The sequence below is a fragment of the Haliotis rufescens genome, unplaced genomic scaffold (genome assembly GCF_023055435.1).
Source record: "Haliotis rufescens isolate VD_foot unplaced genomic scaffold, xgHalRufe1.0.p SCAF_3, whole genome shotgun sequence".
NCBI lineage: Eukaryota > Metazoa > Mollusca > Gastropoda > Lepetellida > Haliotidae > Haliotis > Haliotis rufescens.
In genome coordinates, this window is record NW_025964001.1 from 62,078,187 (window position 1) to 62,097,347 (window position 19,161).

A 19,161-nucleotide genomic window follows, 5' to 3' on the forward strand; every position below is an offset into this window, starting at 1 on the left:
GGAAAGATGACAAGATTTCACTCTGCAACTCTAGTTTTCCAATTCTTATTCAGATATGTTTACTAAGATCTGTACCTCTGTGTCTCTCCTCCAGAGGAATTTAATTATTTCTTGAGATGCCAGGCTCTGTCAAGACATAGATTTTTGTATTTTTGTGTTGGCTATAAGCTCATCAGAAGAACCTTTTGAGATTTATTAATGAAATATTTAAAATGTCATCTTGTCACATATCTATAATGAATGTGTTAGTATTACTCTTGTACTCTGTGACCCCCTCCCCCCGAGGGTTTGGTGAGAATAAACTGTTCAACATACAGTGTAATTAAAATAGAAAGTAAACATAGAAAGTATGATGGGGCTAACAGATCCTGGTAGATAAAACTAGGGTAATACATGGAATCATCCCATCCTCGTCAGTCAGCTGCTGAATGAACCACGACACGGGCATATGTTTCTGTCAGTCCTCTCATCATATGATAGTCTTAAAGAGGAAATAAGCACATGGACTAATGCACTGACAGAGAGCGTGATACCCCAACCAGCTTTATATTTGTGTGACTACGGCCCGCCACGGATCACGTCAAGCTTACCGCTGCCGTTTAAATGAGATTGATTTGATTTTCATGTGAAGCCTGTCATCATAGAGGGTCTTAATGACAATGAGATGATTGCGGTGTTGCTGTTGATTAGGGTTCCTCCCGGCAGGGAGCCAAGCGCTGGTCAAGCGGCCACTCAATGGCCAGCAGCTTCAATCTTGGCCACAATTTGAACCTTGTAATTTGTCTGATGTTGTGGTCCATAATGAAATTGACCAGTAGTTTTTGTTGTAAATTTGTCCTGGGGTGTTGGAATTAATTGTAGTATGGTTGTATGATGAACTGATAATTTGTTCCAGTTTTTGAATTTAATAAGGATAAATTTTCCTATGCGTCCTCTGGAATGTGATTTTCAAAATCCAACGGTCCCCTTTGTGAGAGTTCGGAATGAGTGTTGTCAGTCATGGTAGACACTGAAGGGTAGTTATTAGTGAGGCTTATTTGTAACTGTATTCCATGGGTGTGTGTTTTGGAAGAGGTAACAAATTAATTGAATATGAGTTATTTGAGATGTCTATCTGTGATGGAGTATTGCGTGAGGTGCAGTAGATGATGGTGTGTGATGTGTGCGGAGCTGCCGATGTGGAGACGGCGTCTTGGTCGCAGGCTGAGCTGAGAAGCTGAAGCAGCTATCACTATCTGTTTCAGTGGTTTGGAGAGGGCATGATGAGATTGCCAGCTCTCACGGCTAGGCTTCATGTCGGCTGAGAGGGTTTGAGGTGCGTTTAGAACCTCCTCCCACCCTCTCACCTGCCCTTGTGTCTTACGCCATCTAAATGACATACGCAATGGCCATGAGGATGCCGGCCATTCTCGTCGACTCCTCTTGTTAAGCAGATGTCAAGATGGCTACTTTGTGAAACAATGGCGGAGGAAGTGATGGTCTGTAGCTTGTGTATACGATACAGATGATTGACTGGTCCGCACGAACACTGCAGATGTTGACATTCTCATTATTCCCTCAGATTGTCCCCCACCCCAATTGACCTCCACCCCCTACTGACAGAACGATTGACCCCACCTCTGGCCATTCGTGCCCTGCCCCCTGCTGGGGTCCTGTCGCTGAGCAATCTTTGTACCCTCCCTCTCGAGAGCGGTGTTTAACAAGCAGTATTGTCCTAGGTCAAATCGCTTGTCCCGGCTTTGAGGGCCTGGATTGTCCGGCCCCTCTATGCCGTCCCCACGAGTGGGGGTCAGGCAATGACCCGCCCAGCGACACGGAAAACAGCTTTCCTGGCGTAATTGTTGTTGTCCCTAATCAGCGTCACACCTGTGACCATCAATGGCTCGCACCTTTCTTCTAATGGGCCTGACACTGACAAGACAAGTCTTGACTCTCATCGCCGGCCCTTTCACACCAGCCATCCTCCTCCTAGCTTGGGAGGCTGACAATGTACAACATATGTAAAGATGGTGGTTGGATCCTTGTTGCTTCTTGACTTATTCACAACAACTGTTTGAAAAAGACTAGTAGTGTTCTCCCAGGGCTATGGTGTGGCTGTGCTATGTCTGAAGAGGGAGAAGACGTGAGGGGGAGGATGCGTGCCTGTATGGGTTTGATTTTCTTAGCAGAAGATGATTTGATTTCCACAAATATATGATATTGTTTAATAGATAATCATGGTCACTGGATGGAAAATAGTTCATCCTGGAAGCAAACAAACTTGGGAATGGATGCAAATAATTTGCATTGCAAATCCTGGTGGAAAAAAGTTTGAATCATTACAACTCAAAATTGTAGATCTACTGTATATTGTTACATATAACTAATATTTCTATTCTGGTAAGAACTTCTTTCATAGTTTGGAGTGGCAATGGCATACTTTCTTCAATCTTCATTGGAATCCCCATCTGTGAAAGACTTAAAGCTTTTTAGCATGTGAAGTGATGTGACATCAGTAATATTATTGGAAATCAAGTGTAACGGGTCACATGTCTCCAGCATGGGGCCCTAAAGCTATTACTGGGTGTAGCCTGAACACCAAAATTAGATGCACCCACTCCCTGGACATGAGCATATGTGTCAAATCATTATTCAAATATCAAATCAAATATTTCATTTTGCTGTAAAAGGCGACTGTGCTTGTTGTAAGATTTGACTAACAGGATTGGGTGGTCAGGCTCCCTGACTTGGTCGATGCATATCATCATATCCCAATTGTGTGGATTGACGCTTATGATATCAATCACTGGAATGCCTGGTCCAGACTCGATTATTCACAGACTGATGTCATATAGCTGGAATATTGCTGAGTGCGGTGTTAAACAACAATTAATCAATCAATCAATGAGGTTGCCAGACTGTAGACAAATGTCTTTCTTACCATGTTTGGACATGGGAGAAACTGAAACATTCCTCCTTTACCGTGCCAGCATCTGCAGGTGTTAGGTAGAGATGCATTCCTCCTTTACCATGCCAGCATCTGCAGGTGTTGGGTAGAGATGCATTCCTCCATTACCATGCCAGCATCTGCAGGTGTTGGGGAGAGATGCATTCCTCCATTACCATGCCAGCATCTGCAGGTCTTGGGGAGAGATGCATTCCTCCATTACCATGCCAGCATCTGCAGGTGTTGGGTAGAGATGCATTCCTCCATTACCATGCCAGCATCTGCAGGTGTTGGGGAGAGATGCATTCCTCCATTACCATGCCAGCATCTGCAGGTCTTGGGGAGAGATGCATTCCTCCATTACCATGCCAGCATCTGCAGGTGTTGGGTAGAGATGCATTCCTCCATTACCATGCCAGCATCTGCAGGTCTTGGGGAGAGATGCATTCCTCCATTACCATGCCAGCATCTGCAGGTCTTGGGGAGAGATGCATTCCTCCATTACCATGCCAGCATCTGCAGGTCTTGGGGAGAGATGCATTCCTCCATTACCATGCCAGCATCTGCAGGTCTTGGGTAGAGATGCATTCCTCCATTACCATGCCAGCATCTGCAGGTCTTGGGGAGAGATGCATTCCTCCATTACCATGCCAGCATCTGCAGGTGTTGGGGAGAGATGCATTCCTCCATTACCATGCCAGCATCTGCAGGTCTTGGGGAGAGATGCATTCCTCCATTACCATGCCAGCATCTGCAGGTCTTGGGGAGAGATGCATTCCTCCTAAAGCATGCCAGCGTCTTCATGTTCATCATCCAGTCTTTTGTTACAAGTACTACATATCCTGTGTACATTCACACTGATCTACTTGTCTTGTGTTACAGTGAAGGGGGAGGAGGAGGAGGAGGCCAAGGCCAAGGGTGGCAGAGGAACATGGATCAGTATGGAGGGGGACAGGGGAGCCGTCAGATGGGCGGCTACAGCAGCGGCTATGGCGGGGGCGCCCAGGGTTATGGTGGAGGCTACGGTAGCAGCTATGGTGGTCGTGATGGTCAGACACGGGGATACGGTGATCAGAGGTCCCAGCAGTCAGGACAAGACCGGGTAGGTGTTACATGCAGGAGTAATGGCTCTGAAGAAAATGGAACTTTTGAATAAGTTTGAATGTATGATGTCAAGGTTTCTACACTCGTTTAAGAAACTAATGTATTTCAGTGAAGTCTGATCGAAGGACATCAGGAAATACATTACAATACTGCAGATAATGTAAACTGCTTTTTTTGGCATTTGTCTAATCTGTTAATTTAAAAGATAATTCAATAAATTACGTGATTAACCTCATTGGGATTACTGTGCCTGTCAACTTACTTCATGTTCACAATGTGTGACTGTTGATTGTGAAGCATTGTACCAGCTATAGAAACTGACAGTGTTAGTCAACTAGTCCTTATTATGATAACATATAGCAACACCCTTAAAAGGGGAAAATTTCTACTAGTCCTTCTGATACCTTAACTATTGGACAGTTTGGCAAGGACTATAGGACTAGTGCCAATATCTAATGCTGATTGTACCCCAATGGAATGGTTTGTTGCTCTTTGTATCAACCGCTGGTTTGTCTGGCACTGACCTGCTCATATATATGTCGCTGTTATATTGCTAGAATATTTCTGCCTGCAACATTAAGCAACCATCCCCAACTCACTATTGCACAAGAGAGCATTGCATGTGAGAACATTCTGCAAACTGTATTAATTCGAACCCTAAAATTGATACAGTTTTACTTATTTTTGTCCTCAGTATCGACCGTACAACCAACAGCAACAATACCCACAAGGCAGTGGTAGCAGTAGCGGTAGCGGTAACTACAGGCGGTATTGAACCCAGACTGAGGCCAGATAGAGCTGACGTGTGTGTCTGTGGTGCTGGGTCTACATTCAGGCAGCTGAACATCAGTGTTGTAGACATCCTAAACAACAATCAATCATCATTGTTCAAGACACTTCACAACCCAAGGCTGACAGTTTCCAAAAGAATAAGTTGCCATACAAGTGTTTATGTCAACGTGGGGCTTTTGAAAGATTTTTTTTAAAACATCTGCACATTCTGTATTTATGAAAAGTGTGTGTTTAGAGGAAATCTGTTAAGCACTGCTGGAAAATCAGTTAAGCTGTTTATCAATGACATAGTTTACTAACACTGCACACATGGCAACTTATTCGGATAAATTGAAAAATATATCAATCTGAAATATGTTTTTTGTTTTATGTTTATTCCCATCTGCTGACCAAGATTTTTCACAAAAAAACATCTGTAAACAAGAAATAAAGGTCCTGTTTTCATGGAACCACATTTGTATTTTCAGGGACTTTGTGCTTTTCTGCTGAACGTTTAGCAACTTTGATATGAAACGTTTTGTTGGACACAATAGTTTGAGATTACATTATCCAATGCTACTGCACCTGGTCAGTCCATTAATGGTTGCCTGTCATGGTCCTGACTTTTACATGTAAATAGGTGTGTATGATATCCACATAACTGATGAAGAACATGTACATAGCTTTCATAAGGCCAAGAAAAAAGTACTTGTTTCAGCTGACATGATCCAACAGTTATGGGTTGGTAGGTAGGTTTGTTTTTAATTTAATGTTTTCATTTTTAATGATGTGTAACGCGGATGGTCTGTTTAGAACTGATGTTAGTTGCAATGTTTATCAAATTTGTAGGTCAAAACAGCTGCAGCAACGATAATATGCAGGATCTACTCGTTTCCAGTCTTAAGTATGTTTTTTTTTACAGCTGTTTCCAGCTGTGATAAAACACGTTTGGGTTGCATGTGAAACATTGGGTTGGTCGGGTTTTTGAAACACATGTAATTTTTTCATGAATTCATGTGCCATCATTTCATATTTGGCATACCCTGATAATGGAATAACATCATTTTTGTCATACCCTGATCATGAAATAACATATTTGTCATACCCTGATCTGGAAATACATGTAGCATCATATTTGTTATACCCTGATCATGGAATAACATCATATTTGGCATACCCTGATCATGGAATAGCATCATATTTGTTATACCATGATCATGGAATAACATCATATTTGTCATACCCTGTTCATGAAATAGCATCATATTTTGCATACCCTGATCATGGAATAGCACATATTTGTTATACCCTGATCATGGAATAGCACATATTTGTTATACCCTGATCATGGAATAACATCATACTTGTTATACCCTAATCATGGAATAGCATCATATTTGTCATACCCTGATCATGGAATAGCATCATATTTGTCATACCCTGTTCATGAAACACCATTATGTTTGTCAGTTGGTACTTGGTGAAGACTTTGTTGTTTTATGTTGGTACTGATCATTTTAGAAGTTTGCGTATATATTTGGTTACATGAAATGTTGTTATTTTAAAGAAACATACATTGCATTGAACATTTAGAATAAGTATGAAAAGGATATTGAAAGTTTTGTGTTGAGGGTTTTCCAGGCCAGTTGGGCAATAATAGATGACCAGACAACTTGGAAGAATTAATGGACAGTAAGAAACAGGGTTTAAGGAGCATGGAATCATGAAATTTTTGTTATGATATCCAGGCCTGAAATAATTTTGGAAAGTTTTTTGTTGTTGTAAAGTCATGGAATTATCAAGGAAAAGTTTAGTTATTAGCAGCTGTTTTTTCCTGGGGATGTATGGGTGACCGGCAAATAAATGCTTTGACCAAAGTGAAAAAAAGTTGACATAAAGTGAGTTTGGTTATATTTTTGTGTCATCTTTGCTGGTATTATGTCATAGAAAACTGGCACAGTAGTGACAATCCCATCTGTAAGTCATGGAAATTTGTTATGCTAATACTACATGAAACCTGGAGCATGAAAACGTTACGTATAAAATTAATAATTGAACTGTCAGGATATGATTTCAATTAAAAACTTGATTTCAGTACTGCTTTTCCACTGAGAAAGTTATTTAATAAATGCTAATAAATGCATAACAAGTCATTGTTGTTTGTTATCAGCATCCTTTAAATGAAACAAGGTACATGTATATAACTGCTCACACTAATTTGACTAGCCTCTTCTAACAATAAGGGAAAGATGAATGCAGTGTAAATTGCGTATTTCAGGCTTTAGTAGTTTTGATGAAATATTTGTCTTTGAGCACTATTTGCATCCCCAGACAGGTGCAATGATTACACCCAGGTTATGATTATGATGGCTGATTCCAATCTTGTTTAAATCCTAGACATTTGTTGAAGTTTGAAAACTCTAAATTTTTATGGTGGCTTTCTGTTATTTAGTAACTTTGAAAATGAAATCCAATTTCTTATTGATGAAAAATAATTGAAATAGAACATGTAATGAGTCAGTATTTATCATTATGTAAGTCTCATATAGAAATAAATGTTAGAAAATATATATTCAAATTGATATGTCACTGTAAGGAATATACAGGTTCTTTATTAGGAATGTGAAAAAACAATCTGTATTTACACTTTTTTCATTCTCATTCACAATATCAAGTCACTCGCATTCAATATCTCTTTCTTCAGAACTATACTTCTCAAAAGAAGTTAAAGAACACCCTATTTTTTCATATGACTAGTTAATCGATCATGGCTTGTTGCAACACATACTTCTAATTGTTGGCCCCGCCATGATATTGCTGGAATAATGCTAAAAGCAGAGTAAAACCATACTCACTCACTCACTCTAATTGTGGGTATTCATTAACTTGTTTTGAGGAGTGTAAATACGAAGTTAGTAAAGAAAGTGTTGAGCCACGTGGACTTCTGTTTCATGAGAGCAGGCACTATTTGATATAAGCATTTATGGCCTGTTTAGAGCTGTGACAAGAGGTTATGCTTGCCCGGTGTGTCAGAGGCTGGATGCTATCTTCGTATCCTGTGATTCATCCTTATTGCATTGTAAATATCAGGTGCAGAAATGAGTACTTAGCTAAAAACACTATCCAGTTTTATTTTCAATTCAATTCTCCAGTATCATTACTTTTCATGGAATATTTGTCTTTTTCTGAAAATATTCTTGCTTGCTTCGTTTAAAAAAACCATTTACTGAACTTGCAAATATGCCTGATTTTCATGCAATATGTTAACCACAATTGTCACATAATTTTGTTACAATAAGTGTGGGTCAAAGAATATTTGTTGCAAATAGTCTTGGGAGAAATGAGAAACTTAATAATTTATTCAACTCAGAACTCAAACATGCCATCAAAGTGTATAAGTGGAACAATATTGAACCAGTGTACTGTGATGTTAGAATTTAACATGACTTCCTTTCCTCAAACCGAATTCATTTGTTTTTGTATACAAACGTATGGGTAAGTTCAAAGTCTGAAAAAAATATCATTGTACTTTATGTTGTATTTTCGGACATTCAAATAAAAACTAACAACACCTGTCCTATATTTGTACTGTTTTTATACATGCATGATATGATGGTGAACAGCAGGCTAAAACGGCACCTCAGCAAAACGTCAGATTTCTCTGGCGAAAATGGCCTGCCCAGAAAATGAAATTGGTGCAAGGTGTTTTTCTTGAAATAGAATTCAGGTTCACAGTTTGAAATAAAAAAAATAATATCTGGTTTTGTAGCAGTAGCTGAACAAATATCTAATCTCGTACAAAATCCCATCCTACCCTCCCCCAGAATGCCAAATGATCGGTCCCAAAGCTCCGCCACATTGTGTTTTTTAGACGTCTATCAAAATATATGTCCAGCTAAAGCTTTGGGATCAAGGGGGTGTAATAAAATCGACGATATACTGTTATTTTCACTTTGATACATTCAGCATTGGACTTAAGTAGATGTTATGTATCGGTGGCCAGTGCCCGTCTGACGGCAACAGCGGGAGAAATACACACATGGCTTCGCAGCTAAAACAATACTTTCATATTCGATACGGCTTGTCAGCTGTGAGTGGCATCGTTGCACTGGACAATGAAATTCTACTTGTGATCTGGTTCCACCACAACTGACAACGTATTCTGATGTCCCAGATTTCCACCACCACAGATGACAGCCAAGCTGAACATTTTCACGAGACAAAAATATCAACTTGTGTAGGTAAAGCTTTATGTTATCTAACCAGAAAACATCACCGGCATCACGTTGAACTCGCTATGCAGTTTTGTTACTACCCAAAAGAAGTTAACCCCCATTTCGAAAGCTGTGTTGCTTTTTTCTTTTCTTTCTTTCTTTCTTTATTGTTTAACGCCGCACTCAGCAATATTCAAGTCTGTAAACAATCGAGTCTGGGCCCCTATCCTCAAAGCGATCTTAGCGCTACGATGATCGTAAGCCTATGTTAAAGTATGGGACTTACGATCACCTTAGCGCTAAGATCGCTTTGGGGAACGGGGCCCTGGACCAGACAATCCAGTGATTGACATGCGCATCGATCCACCCACTTGGGATACGATGACATGCATCAACCAAGTCAGCGAGCCTGACTACCCGATCCCGTTACTTGCCTCTTTCGACAAGCATGGGTCGCTGAAGATCTATCCTATCCCGGATCTTCACGGGTCCTGTGTTGCAAAACGACCAGCTATGACAGATTAACTGAAGTCATATGAAAACATCGGTGCTCTTTAACTTTTTATGAGTAGTATATTTTTTTGTCGCATAATTGGCGTTTCTTGTCGTAGTGTACAGTAGGGGTGACTATTGGTCTGGAAATCACTATTGCGATAACTATTGATATTGCAAGCAACTATTGCGATAAATATCGATAGTTTTCAGTGTATCATTGTAGATGGATTTTAGAGTTGAATTAAACCTTGGAACTGAAGTTTCCTATAAATGTGATAACCACAACAACAAATAAAAAGTAAAGTTTGAGATATGACTGATTTGTTTTTTCTTTACCCTGATAATTTAAGAAAAAGAAACTTCCACATTACCATGTGTAAATTACTACCACTCATGATCAAAAGAAAAACAAATTTGAACAGCATTGCATGTATTTCATTGATATGGTAAATACAATCGAAACTAGCGATATTCCCAACTGAAACCTATACTATTGATCGGAAACTGATTTCACAATCGATTTATTGACTTCAAGTGCTTACCAATAGCAATATATCGATATTTCGATTCATCGTGACACCCCTAGTGTACAGCAACACCAGCCCGTTTGTCTCAAACGTCTAGATCCATATAATACTTACCTCTTCCCAACACTGGTCTCTCTTTGTGTAGATGGCTTCGGTCTTGTAGGAAAAAACATTACTCTTCATCGACCGATTCTGACATTCTCGTTGACTCTATTTTTGATAAACATATCATGCTAATTTCCCAACCAGTCCGACTTTTTGATGGGTTTCGTCCAGACGTAGCATTTCATGATGTTTTGAAAGGGTGAACCAAAAATATTTTAACTAAACGTGTCCTGTCATTTCACGTGTGGTATGTTAATCGCATGTTCCAAAGCCGTACAAATGTACCATTTGAGATTGTGTATTTAACGTAAATGACAACGATCTTTAGAATGATTGAGTGAGTGAGTTGGCTTTAACGCCGCTTTTAACAGTATTCCAATTATATCACGGCGTGTCAGATTAATGTGGGAGGAAAGCAGGTCTTAGACGTTTACCACTTTGGTGAAACGCACGTGCACGGGCATGGTGCTGACAACACTAGACACAAAATCGGAGCGAAACGGGGCTCGAACCCACGATCATAGGTTTCTGGCGCACCCAAGGGACGCAACTCTGCACAGCGAATTGCGGCGCCTTAGACGACTGGGCCACCCATGCACCCACCACCCGTGGAACCGCTCTTGTAAGCAGGGATATCGTGCTAAGGGAGCATACCTGTCTCCGAGGAATTCCTGGCACATATAGTCGACAGTTTCCAAATGTTGAGAATACGTGTTTATTTGATAACAGTACGTGGGTATGGTTTTACACCCCTTTTTAATATTCATGAAAATTCACGGCGGGTGAAAAAGAATAGGCCCCATACCTTGTACCCTTATAGGGAATCAAACCCGAGTCTTTACCGTGACGAACCAACGCTTTAGCAACTGGGCTACCTCACCGCTTCCTTTAAATTATTAATTGTTATTAATTTATTAACTACCGGTATATGTGTGTAAATGGGAAGCTTGATGTACGAAAATAACAGCCGTTTATATTTTTAATAATTTAATTTCATTTTTATTTTAATTTAAAAAAAGACATCCCATGAAAAACGACCATGGTCTACAATGGCCTATCTCGTTACACAAGTCATGTTTGCATCCCATCTAGGTGATAAGACCTAAGACACGTGATAAACAAATGTTCGCGAAATCGTGTGATTATTAATCCAAACGAAATCTCTGAAGCTTTGAAAACATACATGTCTTACTTCTAAATCTATATCTTAGTAATTAATTGCTGGTTGGGTTTGAAAAGAACACGACTCAAAAACGCATATTAGCGTCCATCTGTACTTCTCGCTTCTACTGCGTGAATGTGGCGTATTTCACCGCCAGCTAAATCCGCTGAGATTGTTCCACTTGAAAAACATCAATAGTGTTTTGCCTGAATCTTGGGATGACATATGGCCCTGGCTCCGATTTCTGAATTTTTCACTGTGACTACAGTCGATAATTTCACCATATTTTCTTTCACGAGGCGATACACCTGTCTTTGTACAGGGATACTGAGTGATAGATGGATGGCCGTGTATTGCCAAGCTTTGATTACACAGGCGTCAAATACGTCGGCATTAGATGGAACTCTTTGAGACCGTGCTTATCGGGGGAAGCGTTGTCAAAGATCAAAGACATCTTGCAGAAATGGATGTCAGGCAATGGCACTGGAGGGTGCGTTGAACCTCGGGGTGTGGTCCGAATGTGTGTTGCCACGTAATCCTACGATGATTGTTTGTGGTTGTACCGTTGAACATGCTTTAACATTCGTGGTTCTTTGTGCGTGGGACTATCTGATATATGAAAACAGTTCAAATACAAACAATTTTTTTATTTGTTAGGAATTGAAATAGTACTGTGGACATATTATCTCACTTACCATTTCACTCATTCATCTATCCAATGACTCCTATACTTAAATTCTCACCACAGAATCCTTGATTTAAGACTAAGCTCTACACGCCACAACTTTGCATTTTGTTAAAAACATTGCATTATAAGTAAAAATTTAAAATGGATATAAACCCATACACACATGTTGAGTGATTTCGTTAACGTAAGGAAATTATGTCAGTGAATACGTGCATGTTGTGTTAAGCCGCTGATATAAAAAACATGATCATGGATGGTATAAACAATTTCACTGCGCCAAATACATGTATATTAAATCGAATGTTTAAATTTTTGTTAAATTAATAAGTTTTAAAATTATAACTTTTCCTTTGTCGCGAGGAACCTACGTCAGTAATACAATGTAAGTTCTTATAAAAACTCGGTTAACAAATACGCGGGTATTCTTGACGTGATTTTCGCTTTGCCTGACATGCGATAAGCTAGTGCACAAACTCTAGATAAAATTCTTATACCCGATTTGGAAAACCCCGGCGAAACTATAAAACACTTTGTTAAATTCAGAATAAACGGTATTGATTAAATGGACTTGGGTATTCATTGTTGATATCTCCAAAATGTGTCGAGACAAGACAAGGGTTGAGTGGATAACTTTCCCATATTTCCCATAACAGTATGACAAATTCTATCGGAATATTCTACGGATGGTAAAACTACATTGTGCATTATCAAACATTCAATGATTCGTTTTCAAGTCAAGTCAAGTTTTATATGCTTTTAAGGCCATACAACCCATAATGCATGTACAAGAAATATACTACTCAGAAGAGGCTAAGCACACGCGAGTCTTTCATATTATTGTGTTAATCTGTCATGTCATGTCTTGACGTATGATGAACGAATGTGGTGTTCTTTAAGTTTATTATTAGTTGTATATATCTATAACTATATCTATATCTGTATATTTATAAAGAAATTCACAAAATAATCACACGACACGAATTTCTCTCCTACATGTGTCAGTTTTATCTTCAGCGAGAAGTGATTATAGTTACAGATTATACTTATATATTTTAGTTACTTCTATTTTATATTACGAGAGCATAATATAATCAGTAGCTGTAATAACTTCCCCTAAAAATACAATTGGCATATGTAGGAGAACAATTCCTGTCGTGTGTTTTTTTGTGTGAATTTTCAGCTATTTTATAATGTGTGATACTAATATTGTGATAGCTGTATTTTTACTTTTATATCTGGCAAAATTATTTGAATATGAACCCGAACGTACAACGTACAAAGCCCGCCTTTACGATACGATGTATTGAAATCATGACAAATGTTGAAATATTCCGCTGTCAGTAGAACAATATATTTCTATATGACGCTGATGAATAAAAGTAACGTATGATAACAGTTACATGTGACATGCTTGGTAATAAGGTTTAATATTAACTATCATCATTGACTGCTTCACTGAGAATTGATTACGTGGAATATATTTAGGCCCGCTTTCTAAAAACAGAACTTAATGCTTACTAGAATGTATGTAAGCATCTGTAATGTGAGGTGAAAAGAGGGGTTTAACGTCACAAATAAAATTACTGTACTGATATGGCGACAACATGGTGTATGTGTGTGTGCGTGCGGCGTGCGGCGTGCGGCGTGCGTGCGTGTGTGTGCGTGCGTGTGTGTGTGCGTGCGTGCGTGCGTGCGTGTTTGTGTAAATGACATGAGTGAGGCGTTATTCATTTCTTTCTGTTTTTCACAAAAGGTGATAAGTACTTTGGGAGCGTACACATTAAATGGCGTACATATCTTCTCTTGAGCGGAACGTTGCATACACATTGTTGATATTGCAAACAGAACTGCCGTGTTTCCGGTCTCAGTAATGGACTACCATGAGATACATTCATGTTTATTTAACATGTCAGCAGAGTGCGATCTAGATCAGACAGAGGGTAATTACACAATACATGGTTTTCAGTTTCAGATACTGAACATACTAAACACATTACTTCTTAATCATATAATGAAAACTCCTCCGAAATGTCTGAATTCAGAGAGAATTCTATCCACTTCTGAATTTAATCAATGCTGTTCTATAGTGTAGAATGTCGATATGTAAGAAATAGATCTCACATTCTAACAAGGACTTAAAGTAAGCAAGAATTAATCTCTCATGTATGCAATTGTTGTTACTGTTAATCCCCCACCTACAATATATATCCTGTACAATGTTCATTATTTAGCCTCCCTTGACAGCGGTATAAGGTTCCGAAACGACACCATTACAGTAAATAAAGAAGTTGTTATCCATAAATTGTCTCTTTTTTTATCAGCGATCAACATCTACACACACTTTTATCCACATATAGTGTCTACTTTGTCAAGAATACAAAAGAGAGTTTTAGATGAAGTGATTATCCATGTGACTAATCCATCCTTTAACTTTTGTTTAAATGCCTTCAAAAATAACTGTACATTCCCCACCTCTTGCGAATATCTTATTATTCCAAAGCCCAAACGAATTTCATGCATATATGTACCCTTCTGAAAGCAATATTTAAAATTATCATTCTTTTTATACCATGTCAGTGTTCCGTTATAACATTCATAGAAATTGATATGCTTTCAGAGCCATATATACTAATTCATTATTGTATTGCCGAGGTCGGTGTAAGTCTTCACAAGGAATGGTATGCGTGTTTTATAATGTGAACACTTGTTATATTCATACTATAGTTAACTTATGTACCAGTAGCTAAACGCCAATATTTCCTTAAGCAAATGCATGCATGTTTTACTTTGAACTTAAGTATGTTAGCTTGAAACATTATTGCTGGAAAAAACTGCAGTTTCGTCCGTGGTGACGGTTTTAAATAAATGAGAACATTTACGTGCTTTAAGGAAACCCATAACAAGGTAGTTAAACAATATTATATATTCCATGGTGTATTATAGAAACAAAGTGAAATATGAAAATTATATTTGACTCAAAAAATGTATGGACGCTGATTTTCAGTTCCTGTGAACTGATATTCTTGTATTGGATAACATCCTCGGTAACAATTCATGTCCTTACTTGTACGTGGCTCATCAGGAATGGGTTTTCTGCTACTTAATCATTTGTGATAGCTGTATTGTGTTTTCATATCTAGGAATATTTTTTGAATATGAACCCGAGCGTACAACGTAGGATATGAAAGCCCGCCTTTACGATACGATGTATTGAAATTTTATGACAAATTTTGAAATATTCTGCTGTCAGTAGAACAATATATTTCTATATGACGCTGATGAATAAAAGTAACGTATGATAACAGTTACATGTGGCATGCTTGGCAATAAGGTATAATATTAACTATCATCATTGACTGCTTCACTGCCAATTAATTACGTGAATGAAATATATTTAAGCCCCCTTTCTAAAAACAGAATCAAATGCTTACCAGAATGTATATAAGCATATACGTCGCATTCAAAATTATTGCACTTACATAGCGACAACCTGCGTGTGTGTGTGTGTGTGTGTGTGTGTGTGTGTGTGTGCTTGTACTAGTCTAGACTAATGCCGTTTTTATAATGCTAGGACCCTGAGACACCATACCGCAGTTTAACATGAATACCCCACCCAGTATGCGGACTCGGAGCCGCCTAGACTTTGTTTTATCCCCTTATTATCACAGGGAACCAAAGGTATTGATATTAATCTAAATTTACATGGCAATGCTGATATACAGCTGAAAATGAAAAGATTTTTCAATTAGCACAACGTCATATTCTAAACTATAAAAATAAAGCTAAGAGTGTCTATTTTACTAATGTTTTCTATTCTCTCTCTTTTTCTATTTTCTGTGTACTGATATCAAGATTTTGAATGCATTTTCAGGAGAAGGTTTCCTGTGTTCGAAAACTTGTTCCCAAAACTGTTCAATATTAAAAGAAATATGTATAAATCAAGAGAAAAGTTGATATTCCGCGCTTGTCCCTACACAACGTTTAAGAAATCCATACCTTATCGCCGTGCTTACTGATCTACCCACAACGAATGTCAGAAGCCGTGTTTATCAAAGAGAGAAAATCAATAAAATAACTAATGCGATTTTGTAGACCATGCGAAACATATTTGTCAGACTGAATAATATTTTACATATTTATCCTAAGGTAATTTAAAAAAAGTTATTTGTTTTAATAAAGATATCAATAAATTCGAATTAAAAAATGATTAAACGAAGGGTTTTGCATATGAAAATATCATTTAAAGACATATAATCGCTTAATGATAAATAAGATTTTTTAATATTTATAAAGTTTATTTAGAGCTGACTACCTGTTTACGGGTGTTAACGTCGAGAAAAGAATAATTCCCAGGAGATAGACAGCAATTCGAAATAGCCCCATTTTGGCCCTCAAAAATATACTTGAAAAGCTTTTCACGAAACTTTAGTAGCCAGATATGGCCACGAGAGGGCTTGTGGCCGAGTCAAGTTAACACGGGCACAAGGCGACCGGCTGGCACCGAGGAGAGGGTAGCGGGTTCGTGTAAAAGATGGACTAGACGACGCTGTAGTTCCTAGTTCAGTTTGGTAAGTAGACGTAATAGCCAATATTAGTTGAATAATCTTCATTAGAGGAAACTGGCCAAATGAAATAACAATTATTGATAATTTAGAATTGATTCGTCATTGTATGAGAGAAAGAACAGATTCAGTCTCTCCCAGAACGTCGTGTATGGAAGACGCTCGCTGCTAACAAAACCAAGAATCGGGCTTGCTTTGTTTCCCAAACTTGCTGTGTAGTTCGCGTGGACACTTGAAGAAAATTTCTTTTGAATTCTGTGAGTTCACCAAATTTCCAGTCACTATGGAAACGAGGTACTTGACCCTCTTGCCTGGAGACTGCTGCCGTCAGAACCTCTTGAAATATCGTTCCGCGAATCCCCATCACACCTCGATCGAACTATATTCACACGCGCTTCTCTGCAAAGTATTCCTTTCATAGTATTCCTCACATGAAAAACCATACTTTAGAATCGTATGGATTACGAAAGAGTTTGTTTTTGGAATGGGTTTAAATGTTAAAGGGATGTTGTCCCGCTGTTTCTTAAACCTGCAAATAGCATGTCGGTTAAGACTGTATTGCTTTGTTATTCACCAAGTGTAAGCCTTTTGTGAGATGACACTGTCTACCAGCTGTAGCGAGCAACATTTGGCCTTCTCTTATATCAAGTAGCTTCTCTACGGCGCCTTCAGGCTCTGCGGACCCTTTCTACAGATGGGGTGTTCTGATTCATCTCGGGGAACACTAATTACTAGAGAGGCTGATATATTTTATACCAGATCCTACTTTTCGATATTTCCCATGCAGTTCTGTCATATTCCACCCTTCCTCTAACCCCCGTCCCGCCTTTTTACCCCACCCCCGGGCGATGCTACCCCCCTTAGACCACCCGTTATCTGTGTGCCGAGGGGTCGGACTTTGAAAATTCCAACTGTGCGATGCTTCATTTCATAGAAATATTTATGAAATATGGGAATCAGCGTTCGTTTCCCTAGGCGAAAGGTATTGATTTGCAGATTTTAAACGTATCAAACACTCTTTTGAAAAAAAGGTTCTGCACAAGAAATCGAAAAAGACTTGCAGCGAATTTTGAAGTTTTTTTTATTTTTGAATCAATGTTTCACATTATGCTTTTCCTTATAATTCCAGCGTTAGTGCTTGGGTGAAATATTTCTCAAGATATTAATCTATAAACGCACGAGATTATGACCACAATTGCATGCGGCCACAAAAGAGTGTAAAGCCTATCCTTTCAAACAAAGCGGCGTTAGTGTTAAGAAAACTAGCGTAAAACAACAAGCATTTACTGCAAAAAAATCAAACATTTCAAACTTTGAATTTCAATACGCAGATGTTATGTCTTTTCATAATTTACGATATTTCGAGACAACTCCTGTTTTAGAAGTGAACGCCATGCCTAAAACATCAATCATCCTGCTGTTGAGAATATCAATTGTATTTTAGCTTTAAAATACTGACAAAAACAAAGCAAAAACTGAAATAAGTTGCAGGCGTGAGAGTATTTTAATTGCTGTACCGCGAATCCATATCCATGGAGTGCGGATGTCGTTATGTCTACTTCCTGATCACGTCTCCAAGGCGCCATTCGTTGATCAGCCTGCATTACTCGAACATCCCAGCTATAGCTTGAACTTGATGATGGAAACGGATATTTAAAACGGAATTTAGGAATTCAATTGAGGATTATGTGAGAAACATATATACAATAACCTTGTTATAAGTATTGCGACAATATTTTTTATCAAGTTCTCACTAACATTATTTTTATATTGCCATAAATAAGTAAAGTAACATGATGTTTTCATGATTGAATTCACGATATTGTCACGAAACTGGCGTGAAACAATTATAACTAAATGTACGAGACGACAATTTTGATGTTAGAAATTGACGTCACTACCCCAATGTATCACGACTCTCCATGAGGTGGGTTGCTTTTCTTTAGCTGTCTTTTAAAATCTACACGAACTTACCGTGAAAAGAATATACTGTATCTATGAATTCGAGTTGACCCCATTGGTAATTTTACTCGTTTACTTTACGCGTTAATATCAGCTTTTAACTTAATCAAAGACGAATCTTTAAGACGTTCGAATAATTGTACAACGGGTTTGTTCGTTTTTGTAATTTGATATCAACGATCTGATAAAGCTATTTGTATATAACCTTCAGTGGTTGTTAGGTATAACAGCGATGCTGGCATTCAGTTGTGAGCTACGGATACTCAAAATCACTAACTGTTTAATTCAAAAACGTCCTTTTCTAACACACGTGTATGTTTTTTCGCTTTTTGTAATTAATTTGTTTCGAATAAAAATATTCATCGCCATCAGAACACAGATGTTATAAAATCAAGTCATGTTTTAATCAACTGTTCACTGTGTATATAATATTTTCTTGATGTCTGTCAATTCCAAATCGGAACATTACAGACAGAGATATTATGACAGTGTTTGTCTAATATTTAATTGAAGTTAATTCCGTGTGATTTAATTAGCAGATTGAAAAGCTGCTTTTTACATAATCTTTTAGGAAAACAAACTAAATGCGTAAATCCCCCAACACAGACCCAGATGTCTGTAATCTGTATTAGCGGAAATCCCCCC

General features: G+C 38.3%; 1 protein-coding gene across 1 annotated transcript in view; it reads left to right on the top strand.

Annotated features, from left to right (window-relative positions):
* LOC124132351 (5'-3' exoribonuclease 2-like) overlaps positions 1-4,973 on the top strand; it is a 62,298-nt gene extending 57,325 nt beyond the window's left edge. The window contains exons 32-33 of the mRNA XM_048403234.1: positions 3,809-4,028; positions 4,725-4,973. Coding sequence (XP_048259191.1) covers positions 3,809-4,028; positions 4,725-4,805 — 301 coding nt within the window. The 3' untranslated portion in view covers positions 4,806-4,973. The remainder of the gene's footprint in view (positions 1-3,808; positions 4,029-4,724) is intronic.
* The last annotated feature ends 14,188 nt before the right edge of the window (positions 4,974-19,161 follow it).